General features: G+C 42.5%; 1 protein-coding gene across 8 annotated transcripts in view; it reads right to left on the bottom strand.

The window, feature by feature from the left end:
• The window catches only part of agrn (agrin), a 279,779-nt gene extending 266,439 nt beyond the window's left edge, over positions 1-13,340 (bottom strand). For 3 of the 8 annotated variants that reach the window (XM_079360460.1, XM_079360454.1, XM_079360453.1), the window contains exons 1-2: positions 12,850-13,340; positions 10,779-11,040 (exon numbers count right to left, since the gene is read on the bottom strand). In XM_079360460.1, coding sequence (XP_079216586.1) covers positions 10,779-11,040; positions 12,850-13,050 — 463 coding nt within the window. In that variant the 5' untranslated portion in view covers positions 13,051-13,340. The remainder of the gene's footprint in view (positions 1-10,778; positions 11,041-12,849) is intronic. The other 5 variants (XM_079360461.1, XM_079360456.1, XM_079360455.1 and 2 more) reach the window with 3 other exon arrangements.

Raw genomic sequence — 13,340 nt, forward strand, 5'->3', positions numbered from 1 at the left:
GCTGAGCCAGCTGGTATAGCGCGGCGCTGTGTGTGCGTGCGTGTCTAACTGTGGCTTTATGTGGAGCCCCCGCTGTGCCGTGTTTCCTGCAATGTAAAAACGCCATGTGATTGAATTCACAGACTGGGACACCAATATTGTGCAGTTACAGAAAAAGCAGCAGAAAAGAGCCACTGATTGCATTTCTGTTCTTTTTTAAAAACCTCTTTACCTACTTTATGGACAATGACACTCACCCACACAGATGATTCAGCAGCCGAAACCAGAAATGATAAGTAGACTAAAGTAAGCTCACTGCCTCTATACACTATTACTTGAACGTGTTGTTTTTTTTTTTTTATTGTTTAAGATCTTCACCCAGACAAGCATTTAGGCTCTGTTTCAGAAATGATTTTCTTCCATGCTGTTAGTGCATTCAAACAGCAATACACCACCTTTACCACAAAACAGCATCCCTTAATGTAAGGCTCATTTTACCTCCTGTGCATGTAGGTAAAGTATGTCATTATGAATTCAGAATGTATCTACCATCAGCAGCTAGCATAGCTAACAAAGTCAACATTGTATTTGTATTGTAAAGTCAAAGTGGTTTGTTTTCGCCTTAGTAAAGGGAGTCCTGAGAGAGAAGAGGACACATTTTAAACGTTGAAAAAAGTCTTTGCAGAAGTCGTTTTAGTTGTTTTAGGGACTCTACAAACTGAGGTGCTGTTCTGAAACTAAGACCCACACTGCCTTAAATGACAATTCTGTGATCGAGTGATTGGTATTATTTTCTTTACAGAAGGATGAAGACGTCTATCGCCAGTAGAATAACTTGAAGGCCTGTAAGTGGTCTCTAACGGGTAAAACTAGTGGAGAGTTCCTTTAGGACAAGAATGTCAAAAGTTCTTTTGAACTAGCATTTCCTCTGCTGGCTAAATTTGAAATACACGTCTGTTAGTAAAAGGAAGCCCAGTGGGAGAGATGGAGAGCTATATGGAAATAGGTCAGAGGCTTGTGTCAGGTCTGCACAGACTGCACCTGGTTGTTAGGATTATGACAGCTTTACAGGGCACAGGATTCCTGTCTAATTACAGGCAGAACCGCTCTGAGATGGGAACTTTGGGAGAAGAAAGATGACAAGTGTGAGAAAAGAGAAGATAAGGTCTGTGAGAGGGGGGGGGGGGGACAGGTGGGCCAACAAAAAGACTGAGGTAGAATATAATGTGTGAGAAAGGAGAAAGAGTGAGGAAACCAAACCCTAAAATGTGATGGGTTATCAAACTGTCACATCTCAGCTCCATCAGTCCGAACAGTGCACACGAGAAACATTTGAGAAATCTGACCCCAAACATGATACACACGTGATGACAGACATATGTGCAGCTCATCATCAGAACATAAGAACATGATTGAAGACGACACCTGAGAGTTCGAAGAAAAATGGGCTGATAATGGCAAACACAGGCGGAAACATGAAAAGCAACTCACAGGGGAGAGAGGGCTGTTCATCCTGGGCTCACCATGACAACCAAACGACAGCGCGATGAGGGGGAGGAAAGGAAGTAACAGAGACTGGGCTATTGTCAGAGGGGCAAAATAGCACGGGAAAACTGCACATCCTTTGATTTGTTTGTGAGCATCAGACCCCAAACAGTGAAGTCTCCCCCACTTCCTGTATATTGTAGGCTTTAAATCAGGGAATACATGGAATAAGACTCAAGTCGGACCAGCAACAGCAATGATTAGGAACATGATTTCGTAAAACTGTCTGGCTCAAGCATGCATAAACCCCAAACTCAATGTACATAAACCCCCCAGGGGCCACGTTCAACTGTGAGCCAGGGCTTTATATGGAATATGAAATGTTCAAATACAAATAAAATATAAAAATAGGAACACAAAACATGCCTTTGGACATAGATTAAAGTTTTACCTTTATAAGTAAGCCAACATGCCGTGGGGTTACAAACTAGCAGCAAAAACAGTGTCCTTGTATTTACATCATGCCTACAAAGGATACATGTCTGGGTCCATGTAACCAGGATATACTGATGCATCTCTTTAGAGGTTCATGTCAGGCTACAGTGTAAGCTAAAGCTGTGGTCCAGGGCTGTGCTGTACCCACAGCATCCATTCAACACATGAGCAAAGTACACGTTACCAATGTTTCCAAACACTAAGATGTGTCCCTGGTCCACAAACCCCCCAACTATGAGAAAAGTCCATATTTTGCCTGCTCCACTTTTCAGAAATCTGTATTCATACAGGCCGTTTTTTTTTCTTTCGAGTTTGTCCCTTTATGACATCACAAAGGGCAGTAACCCCTCCCCCTTCTTGTTTTGGTCAAGAAGAGCATGTCCCTCTTCGTACTTTTCTTTTTAAACAAAAGATGCTTAAATATAGCTAGAGAAGCCTGGGAACAATGCTGTCAGTATTATTAGCCTCATGGTAATGCATGTAGACGGTTTTGTGTTGCAGATGCATTTCATCAGACAACAGGAAACATGATAGGTCTTAATTTATCAGCACTGGGTCAGTGCATCTCCAGCCCACATTTAGAATGTGACAGAATGTGATTCACCTCTGGAACAAGCTCTTCTTGATTCTGTTCAGCTTTTTCAAACAAATCTTAAGTCAATTTGTTGAATGTCAAAACAACAGACACTGTTGGATGCAGATATGCTGCTAAAGACGAACACATTCCATCCTCAAGACTAGCATAGGTTAGATATGTTCAGTTATTGACTTTCTATTAAAAGTCAGAAAGTTAAGTATCCATCAAGCACATAAGCTTCAAGTATTAGTTTGTCAAAGTATTTCAGGAGAAAACTTTATCAAAGAAGTCCCTTGTGAATCTAACAAAAAGAGGTTACAGGGCAAAAGAAAAAGACTTTATATTTTCATTTTCTTCTCTTGTGTCTCTTGATCTGAGCTGTCTGGAGTGACAGCTATAGCTGACCTAAATACAAATCACATTGAGGCTTCAGCTGTCCCCCCAGTGTTCCACAGAAAAAAAACCTATTCTTTAAACCTGATGTTTTTGGCGTGTTGACAGTAAGTAGCCACACTTGCCACAGCAGCTGCCCTGCTTCAGAAATGCAGTCCCGGAGCAAGAATTTTGTCACGGATCCAGCTCCCCTGAGGGAGTCCAGAACTCATGCAGACTGCAGCACTGAGCTCTTTATGTCGAAGACAGAAAAGGGAGGTTTCCGGGTCACTGTACTTCTAAGTCCCTGTCCAAAGCCTCCCAGGTCAGTTCCACTTTCCGTTTTGCTGAAATAAAGAACATTTTAACTTTGACTCTGACTCTCGCCAAGCTTACATCTTCTTTTCAATTTCTGTAGCCTCAAAACAACAGTTTTTCAAAGGCTGTCATATTTAATCTAAAAAAAAGTCACAAATGACTTATATATTGTATATATCGTGTTATATATTATATATATCGTGTTATTATTTGCACAGGACAGGTTGAGAAACTTCTTGGACAGCAGGAAAGAAGGGCCATGTTGGAAAACTTGGGCGAGCCTGTTTTCAGAAGTACTGAGGTTATGTTCTGCACAGTCCTTTTGTGAATATTCACAAAAGAAGCACTGAGATTTTGTTTAACCCCGAGGAGAGTAAGGTGAGGAGAGGAGTCCAATGCTAAAAAGAAAGAGACTTTTTACAGGTATTTTAGGAATCAATGAAATTACCACTTCATATATTGTTTTTCATATTTGTATCTAACTCTATCTAAAATAAATTCACTGACAGTTGTATGACTGCTGTTTAATAGCCTGTTACTGTTTTGTCTGAATAATTGTTAGAGCACCAACACTTTAAGAATAATTCATTTTATGAGTTAAACTTGTTGGTGATGAACCTGACCTGATTCTAAATGTCTCTCATTGCAGTGAGCAGGTAAGAACTAATGCATTATTATAAAGTTGTCCTCTAATGCTATTCCATCATGAGCCAAATCCTACCTTATGGTGTGATCGTTTGTTTGCAGATAGTCTCAGCTATTTGAACGGTTAGAAAACTGATTTGAATATTAAGATTGCTGTCACTCTGACGCTCGGTAGCCATGTTTTTGGGGGCACAGATCGAAACTGATGCTGAATCCTTATCTGATTTCAAACTCTTGAGTTTGGCTTTAAACTGAAGAAAACAAAATCAGGATCTATATATAGAGCAGCAGTTTATGATTGGTTTAACAATTACATCCAGACTACTTCATTTAAGCAAACATGTCCGTGTGTATACTGTGGACATGTTAACATCTCATCGAAATGACAGGCATGTCACTCCATGTGGGTGTCTGCCTGCTCTCTACTATCAATACCATCTCTGGTTCTTATCAGCATGGCAGTGATACACTCCTGGTCTGAGCTGGGATACAGGCCAAGGTGAACAGACTGCAGTTAAGTGGTCCGTTCCTCCTTTGCTCCTTTCCATCTTTCAAGGCTTTTTCATTTAGGAGTCCTTTATCGCTATGCCAAGCAGGCTCTCCGCTGCCGCATTTTTAATTAAAATCTAAAACGTGCAATAACTCTGGAGACTCTGGTCTTGCTGGCAAACAGGTCCATTGGTCCTGATTCTCTCCTCAAGCCTTTGTTGCTTATTTCATCAAAGCCTTCCATCAAACCTTTCTACTTGTCCAGTTCTGTTCACTTCACTGCATAATGCTTTGACTGAAGCCACACAGGGTACACTGATTTACACCTTTGTAGAAAGCAAAAAAACTCTCACTAAAGCCTAATCCATTCAAGGGCCCTGAGAAAAATCCAATCCTCAAAGTCAGTCGTCTTGACTTCCCATGACTCCTGAAGACAAAAGGTTGCTTGTGCAGCAGACACGGACTGGATAAAGACCCCAGAGCTTAAGTTCAGTCACCTGGGTGCAGCTGTGTCGTGTTCACACACACACTTTCCACAGTCACAATAAAATAAACTCCATCTTCCCTTTGGAATTACCCAGAGGCCAAATGTTTTCATACCTGGCAAAGTCAAATATATAGCTGGTTGTCATGTTTCCCTGTGCTGTAGTGATGTTCTAATCTGTCTTTAGAAAGCAGGTGGTGGTGCAGCCTGATATTTAAATTATAGGGCAGACAACCTGCTGCAAGATTTCCAAAAGTGTTTCTTTTATAGCGGAGGCGGAGAAGCTCATCTGTAATAAAGACTGCCTCCGCAAGACTCAGAGGAAGTTATGACACTTACATGAAATGAAATTAACCCTCAGGGAAAAAAGCAGAGGTGCTACATCAGATAGAAGCCACAGAGTCATGTATTTAATAAGAGAGGCATCTGTTCACCATCATATAGGAGCATGAGCCACGATAGGATCGGGTCAGCTTACACTAAACTAATGATATTCCACTCACACGTTTTCTACCTAATGTTGACGCCAATACCTGAACTTGAGACACATTACGCAGTTGGATAAAAAATACATGCTCACCTTCTGTTAAGGCTTATAAATAATCAATACTTTTTGATACTATGTGTTTTAAAATAATGGTTTTTTTGTAAAAGAGAGAGAGAGAGAGACATGTCTAAAATGTACAAACTGGTTTTAAATGTTTCGCTGCCAAAGTTTTGCAGGACTTTTTGGTAAATGCAAAGAACAAATAACAAAATATGAGACCGTTTTTTGTTGCTGTTATATTAAAACCAGAAACCGATGTATATGTATTATTTCATTTTTAACAGACTCCTATCAACGTATATAATTCTGTTATCATGACAACTGTACCCTGTATGGGTGTAATATGATGGCTATCTTTATTTTATGGCCTGAATTTGCTGCCAAAGCAAACCAAAAAAAACTAGCTTAGTTAGCAGCAGCTATACTAGCAACATCTCAGGACTTTTAAGTTGTGTCAGCCCAACAACTAAACTATAGTTATATTATTTATTATTTTAAAATATATTTTGAGATAAAACTGCATTACTCAGTTTTCCTTTGAATAAAACAATATAGACAAAAACATTGGCTTAAATTAGCCGTTGTGATGAGATATGAGACAACTTCAATGAAGCTGTTCTACTCCTGGTTAGCACTGGCAACCTTAATACATAATATTTATAAGTAAGGTAATGTGTATGTGTATTGATGTTTTTTTTAATTACCAGCCTAGATGGTCATAGGATGAGTATGCAGACTTCTTGAAAACCTGGACTGATAAATCATAAAGTTTCAACCTCAGCTGACTATCTTCTCCCTTTGAGTCACTGATTAACTGAGGTTGTCGCTGCATGTTTCAGTTTGTCTTTCTTGCTGTCAAACGAAGGGAGTCAACAACCCGGGGAATCATTGAAACTCCTGTTTTGAAAAATTGCAAGAAGATGGATAAAACCGAGTCCGTCGCCTCCATTCTGCTCTTATCATTTAGTCTTTATCTCCTCTCACATCCAGAAGGTGAGGAGGGAGGAGGCAGCAGCCAGGTAGGAGCTTGTACAGGTGAGGAATTCCAGTCAATTCCTGTCCTCCTCCTTGCACAAACAGTGGGGGAAAAAAGCTCAAAGTTTTCCATGAGGCCTCTTCTGATTCACTAAAGGAGCACTGGAGGAGGAGGAGAGGGGGGCTGAAACAGTCAACCCTCATCCCACCCACCCCGAGAAGCATTCCACAGGACTGTCTGCTCTCCCATCATTAAGCAAGACCACCTGCTGGCAAATCAGGACCCCCATCATGTTCTCAGCAAGCCTGGCTAACCCCATTACCAGTGAGCCTCTGAACTGCTGTACACATATCATAAAGGGCCTGAGCCTGTAGTATGCTGGGCAGTAAAACGCTGCTCATTAACATCCCACAAGGACTTTTGATTGTCCGGCCAGTGAAGCACAACACTAGCTATACTCAGTATTAAATAGATGCAGCACAAAGGCACAAAGAAATGATCTCTGATGCAGCTGTTGCATGACTGTGCACTGACTTCTGACTGGCTCATCTCTCCTCTTCTATAGAAGAAAAAAAGAGGGAGAGAGAGAGAGAGAGGAAGAGATCAAGACAGAAGGGAATAAACAGCCCTTTGTTGCTGTTCTTCGTCAGGGCCTTGAGGGAAAGACTCTGGCATCGAGTCATCACAAGCTGAAACAAAAGCAGCTGATAAACACGGCAGACAGATAAGATCTCCCCGTACTCTCAACACTTCTCCATCAAGAAGGCTTCCTCTCTTCCAAAAACCCCAAACACCTCCGCCTTCTCTCTGTGTTGTCGTTAAAGCAGCGATGGAGGAATGGGAAAGATAATAAACACAATGCGTACTTTCTGTCTTCTTGCCTAAAATCTGGAGAACAAGGAATTATTTTATGCCGATTAGTTCACAGACAATGGACCTGCTTGGGGCTTGTCAGAGGCTTTTTGCCTAAATTAAAATGTAGAATCGGCGGTGATGAGTCAGGGAGAGAAATCACTCGATCGGGCACAAAAAGTGACACGAACAAGATGAAGGAAAACAAACAAGTCAAGAGGAAGTCTCTTCTCAAGTAATCTCAGATCGTCTCCTTATCTCTGGACACTGTCTCAGGTCGAGGCAATTATTATGTCAAGCTTGCTTGTTCTTTGTTGTCAGTTCGGTGTGCACCAGCCTTTACTGTACAAGTCATGTCGATGTCACTTGTGAGATCCTCCCGTTAACTTTTTTTTAACACAGCCAAGAGAACAACTGTAGTCAGTGCAGGTCCGGAGGTTACACAAGAAACGTGCTGAGCTCAAGTCAGCTGCAGTTCAGCTCAGGGGCCCTGAAGCCCTCAGAAAGGAATGAAGCCGCTTCATTCCTGTCGTAGAAACATACAAAGTTTATCCCATCGAGTGGAATTAACAGTAATTATGTACGTCATACCTTTCTAATATTAGATCTGATATTGTTAACCAACAATCGTAGTGTAAGACAGGATCAAAGCTATAGTTAGGCCGAGGTGAGATTTGAACCCACGTCCGCTGCAATAAGGACGATAGCCTTCATACACGGTACAACCGCTAGGCTGTGCAGCGCCCCAGAATGCGCCCTCATTTATGACGACAAGATCGATCTCAGGATCTCAAATCATTGAAATGCATTAATGAATCGCCCCAGCTCATGAAAATAAAATGTATTCTAAAGTGTACCTATGAAGTGACTGTTCCCTTTGGTCTGATGTATTCATAAGAACACTCTGGAAGTACGTCATTATAAAATGACTTTGTCATCTCGCCTTGTTGGAGACGTGCAGCACTTTAAGACGAGGAGTTCCACTTAGTGTTTTTATTTCTCTCCTCACACACATACATGCCTGTAAGCTGTTATTAGGTTAAGATAAGGGATCAAGTAGGCATTCTTTATAAATATTGCTTACAGCATTTTAAGAGCACTACAAGTGTTTACTGAGGTCTTGTAAACACTCCTCTGGGGAGGGCAGCTCTGTGGCAGATGAGAGCTTGCAGCTAAGTGATTGCACACATGGACCGAGTGGCCCTGAAGTGCCACTGACCTGTGTGGAGCGCATGGGAGTAAAAATAGTGTGAAACACAGAGTCTGAAGGGATCTATCTTCACATGGCACGATGGCACTGATCCAGAGTTACAAATATGCAGCAAACACAACATCCCTCATGTCACGAGTCCTCACAAGAACACAGAATTCCTCCGTTTTTTCCCTTCATTCTTCATCACTCGTCGGGTTTTCCTCCATGCCTGTGTCCCTCTTTAAACTCTAGGTGGCAAGGAGCTCACACAAAGCCTTTTTTCTTCCACCTCAGACAATGTGCCTCCCCACCTTGCTCACTGCCAGGCATTCCTGAGTCTATCCCAGCTATCGAAAATGTCAAGAATGAGGAGAAAGCAGGGGAGGGCACTGAGTACTGCAGCAGGTAGAGTCTTGTCCCGCTGAACTCACATCCAACAGTCTTGTGGGGGGGGGGGGTGCACAGAGCAGACGGGATCGGACTTGACTCTCTTAATTAAAACTCTGCACTTGAACAGGCCTCAAAGCTCGCTCTCTACCGGATGGAGTCATGCCAGCTAATTATCAGGGCCAATTTCACTCTCTCGAAAAACAAACGGATTATATGGTGGAGCGAAACACGACAACAGTCCCAGGATATTATTTAGTATATATAACTATCAGTTCATAAAGAGTTCCACATGGAAAATGTTCAGTTCTTTCCAATTGTCTTATTTGTGTTGCAACAAAGAAATTTTAAGCTATGAATTATAAAGATTTAAAATGTCAAATAGTTCATTAAAGTCTCTGAGAACCAAATGTGAATCTTCAAATTGGCTTCGTTTTCAAATCAACAGTGAACATATGAGACAAAAATACAATCCTCATATTTAAAGAAGCTGAAAACAGAAAATGTGTGACACCAAAGAGAATCCTTGATGATTTTGCAGCTCTCGTCTTGAGTTTTCTGCATTTCGCCTCACAACTCCTCGCAGCGTTTTCTAACTGTACTCCTTGAAACTGTAAGGTGAGATGAGAAAATCAGGTTGTGTGAAGTAAACCCTCTTCAAACACAAAGCCCAGCAAACAAAAAGGGCACATTCTCGACAGTTTGTCAGAGCCAAGAAACTCCCCTCTCCACAAGAGGAGTCCTGAAGGAAGAAAAGGCAGCTGAATAAAAAGGTTAGCAGTGCAGTGTTTCGTGCCTGGACAGACAAACAGAAGAAGTTTTATGTGTGTGCCAAATGCAACTTAACACTGCAAACAAGCTCCATCCAATGAAACATCCTGCCACCCAGAACTGTTCAGGGGAAAGTACCCAGAACATAGACTCTGCGACTCCGCAACAGCAAGGTGATTCGTGCTCTGATTCATTTCCCCCCGGTGCTCCCGCTCGCTCTGAGTGTTAGATTGAAACTTTGAACAGCTGCCAACAACATAGTCAAGCACCAGTTCAAAGTTAAACAGCAGCAAGCTCGCTGTTCACTGGCATGGGGGCACAGGCTGCTACACTCTCACAGTCACGGTGGATTCGGAGTTTTATTAGTCATGGCTGTACGGTTTGTCTCATAAGAGCCTGACAAATGACTTCTCAGCCAAAAAAGGACTTGAAGGAATAAAAGCATTTCACAAACCCTTTTAATGCTCAAGTCCTTGAATGAAAACCTGAAGAAAAAAAAAACCAATGTTCAACATTTGCCACATTTTTCCTCCAAATATTCTTTTCAAAGCATTTTTAAAGTCAGTGAGAAAGTTTGACTCGTCAGTTTCTTGCTTGTTTCTGCTGTCGCAAGTCTTTCATAGGTTATTTGTGATACTCTAACGATGAAGTGACATCCAAAGAACCTGGGAGTGAGTTGGGGCGGGGGAAAGTCTGGGAACCTGTGTTGAACCTTTAAACTCCCAGGTTGTGTTATGAGCATGTAAGTGCACACACAGCTCCACCTCTGACTTCATAAAAAAGGCCCGGCTACAAGGTGCAAAGGTCGGGACTCATCCCTTAACCACTCAACCTGAGTCCTTACAGTGTTATTGGACACACCCACCTTCACCTTCAGGCTATGTATACCTGGAAAAGCTAGAGAGTCACCATGACAACAAAGCTCTTAAAATGACTCAGGTGTCCTTGTGAAAGGAAACTTTGACGCTGTGGGCCTGAGGCTGTGTAATTTCAGCTGCCAGCGGTGAATGAAATCTGCACTGCTTTAAGTGATTTACAAATACAATAAGTGTTCATACCACAGCATGGATCCCACTGAATTTTCACAAGTGAGACAGAATATGGACATAGGACACAGCACATTAACTTTCGAAATAGCAATTCTCAGCTCCGATAATTCCCAAATTGTCTCCTGTTGCCGCTTATTCCACCTTAAAGCTCGCTGCTTACCTTCCACGCAGTGCTCCACGTCCTCCAGGTTGCGCAGAGTAATCCTCATCAGACTGGAGTTGAGCATAAGTTCGTTCTTGTGTTCAGGTCCCATGGACTTCGGCGCAGGGTTGAGAAAGAAAATGCGGGTGTCCCCCGTGGACACATGGTTGTCACAGATCCCCGGGTTGCCAAAGCCGCCGATCATCAACTTGTTTCCGCCGGCCAGGAGGATTTCTCTGTTGACGTCGGACTTTCCTTTTAAGTAGCGCCACACTCTGACCTTTTCCCAACAAAGAAACAGAAAGAGAGCACATGCCTCAGCACTTGCACTGCCATGCATACCATAATGAAGAGGGCGAGAGATTTGGGGACTGCGTCTTTTTCTGGGCTCCTCTTTCAAAAATATCATTTGGTTTTTAAAACGTATCAATAGTGCCTCTTAATGAGGTACAATTGTGAATGAAAGTCAATTGTCAGAGCCACAGTACTGGCATAAATGTCTGTGATATTAGTCCAAAACACATAATCCACATTATAATTAAGTTCTAATAAAAGAAGAGCAATAAAAACATGTGAAGATGATTGATGCCTCACAGGATTGCTTCTCTCTTTCTCCCCATCCTTAACGCTCTCCCTCCTTGTTTTACCACGGCTCATGCTGGTTTTAGACAATGTTGTGTTAAATTCCGAACACGTCTGAACATATTTAACCTGATTCTGATGGCAGGTTTGGGATTCTCTAACTTTACTTTTAGGTTTTTACCTGTGCTACCAATCATTCCTCACAAGTATAAAGTTTATTTCTAGTCGAATTATAACTCTTTTACATAAGAAACAAAGAGGTCTCCTTCACTTTAAAACACATGTAAAAACCTGCATGAACCCACAGACAGTTCATCCCAAGAAGTGTCGTCAAAGCAGCTTTGTGCACAGTAAGTCATGGCTCTGCCCTTCCGTTTCATGGCTGTGCTTCTGTTTCATTTCAACACTTGGTGATGGTTTCTTTTCTTTTTTTCCAGAATCAGAGCTCGTGTGCCTCTAATCTACTCCACTCATTCACCCTGTTGAGACGGGAAGCAAGTGGGCGCTGACGAAACGAGCAGCGAGAGAGCTGACCAAACACAACTTGTTTATTTTGACAGATTATAGAGCGGTGTACCACAAGTCCAGGATGGTGCAAAATGTTTGTCTCACGATGAATGGCCCTGGGTTGAGGATGGAGGAAGGGCACTTCCTGACTGAAAATGTGCTTGTTTGTGGAACTTAGTGCTTTTACAAAGTGGTGCAGAAGTCAGTGATACAAATAAAAATGGGACATTTAACAAAAAACTTTCAGGTCAGATTTACATGCTACTAAAGCAGGACTAAACAACTCCATTGCAGCACTTTTTAGTCATCTTGACTAAGAAATAGATTCATTCTGTCTCTTACTCTCATTAAACAATTGCCAACAAATCACAGTACTGTGCTGTGTGCTGCAAGTATTTCAGTGGTTAGTGTAATTGATCTTATTACATGTTATGCACTTTTTTTTTTATCCAAAGGGACATAATAGTCACAGCCACAAGCCACACTTCTCCAGTTTGAGATACATGTGGTGGCAAATGTCAGCAACGCCACAGAATAAATCCTGACTCAAGAGATCATCTTTGTGGCCACAGGCAAATTAGGCTGCATGTTCGCAACGTTTATAATTGGAAATGAGTGAAAGCTGCAGCCAGGGGCCGGTGAGGGGCCAGGCTCCTGGTTGGAGCATGTTTGGGATGATTACATGGTCGCTGAGGATTCCCTTGTTGCTATGTAATTGGTCATTGGAAATGAAAAGAAATCTCTCTATTCCTGAAGGGAAAGTGGATCTTCTGTCAGTGTCCGTGTAAACGCTGCCAAACGCTTCTGGATGAATGAGTTTGTAAAATGTTTTGCAGGCAAGCTGTTGGAAAACAAACTCGGTGGTAATGGCCTCCATCTGCTGCACGAGGGTAGAGGTTTTAAATGATGTGACTCTTATAGTCTGGTGCTGCTAGTTTTCGTGCAAGAAGCAGGTGCTTTTTTTTTATCCCTAATGCAAGATCGTTTCAAACACACTTACCTTGCACGAGTAGGTATTGTGCACCGGGTCCACGTTCGTGATTTCGTCCACAGTTCCGGTCAAAACTACGTTGGCCTCTTCTTCCCGGTCCTCCAAGTCCTTCTCCGGACAACTTGCTCCGCAGAGCTGCCACAGAGCTACAAGCAGCCCCGCTAGAAGCAGCGCTGACCGGCCGGCCGGCAGTGTGCGCACAGAGCCCATGATCAGCTCACGGATGAAGCAACCCAAAAAGTAAACTTTCTTAAAAAGGAAATGTTACCGCCCGAAGAGTCCGAGAAACACACTCCAAACTCTTCTGAATGCGTTCAAATCCACAACTTCCCTACGGACTACCAGTGTCTGTTTCACTCTGCAGCCCTGCTCCCTGCATCTGCAACCCGGGTTAGAAAATCCCTCTCTGCCGCCGCCGGCTGGGAGAGCAGGATGGAAGAGAGAGAGGAAGGAGGAGGAAGGGGCAGGGATCTCTCTCTCCAGGAATGCAACTGCACTTC

This window comes from Symphodus melops (genome assembly GCF_947650265.1).
Source record: "Symphodus melops genome assembly, chromosome: 13".
Classification (NCBI taxonomy): domain Eukaryota; kingdom Metazoa; phylum Chordata; class Actinopteri; order Labriformes; family Labridae; genus Symphodus; species Symphodus melops.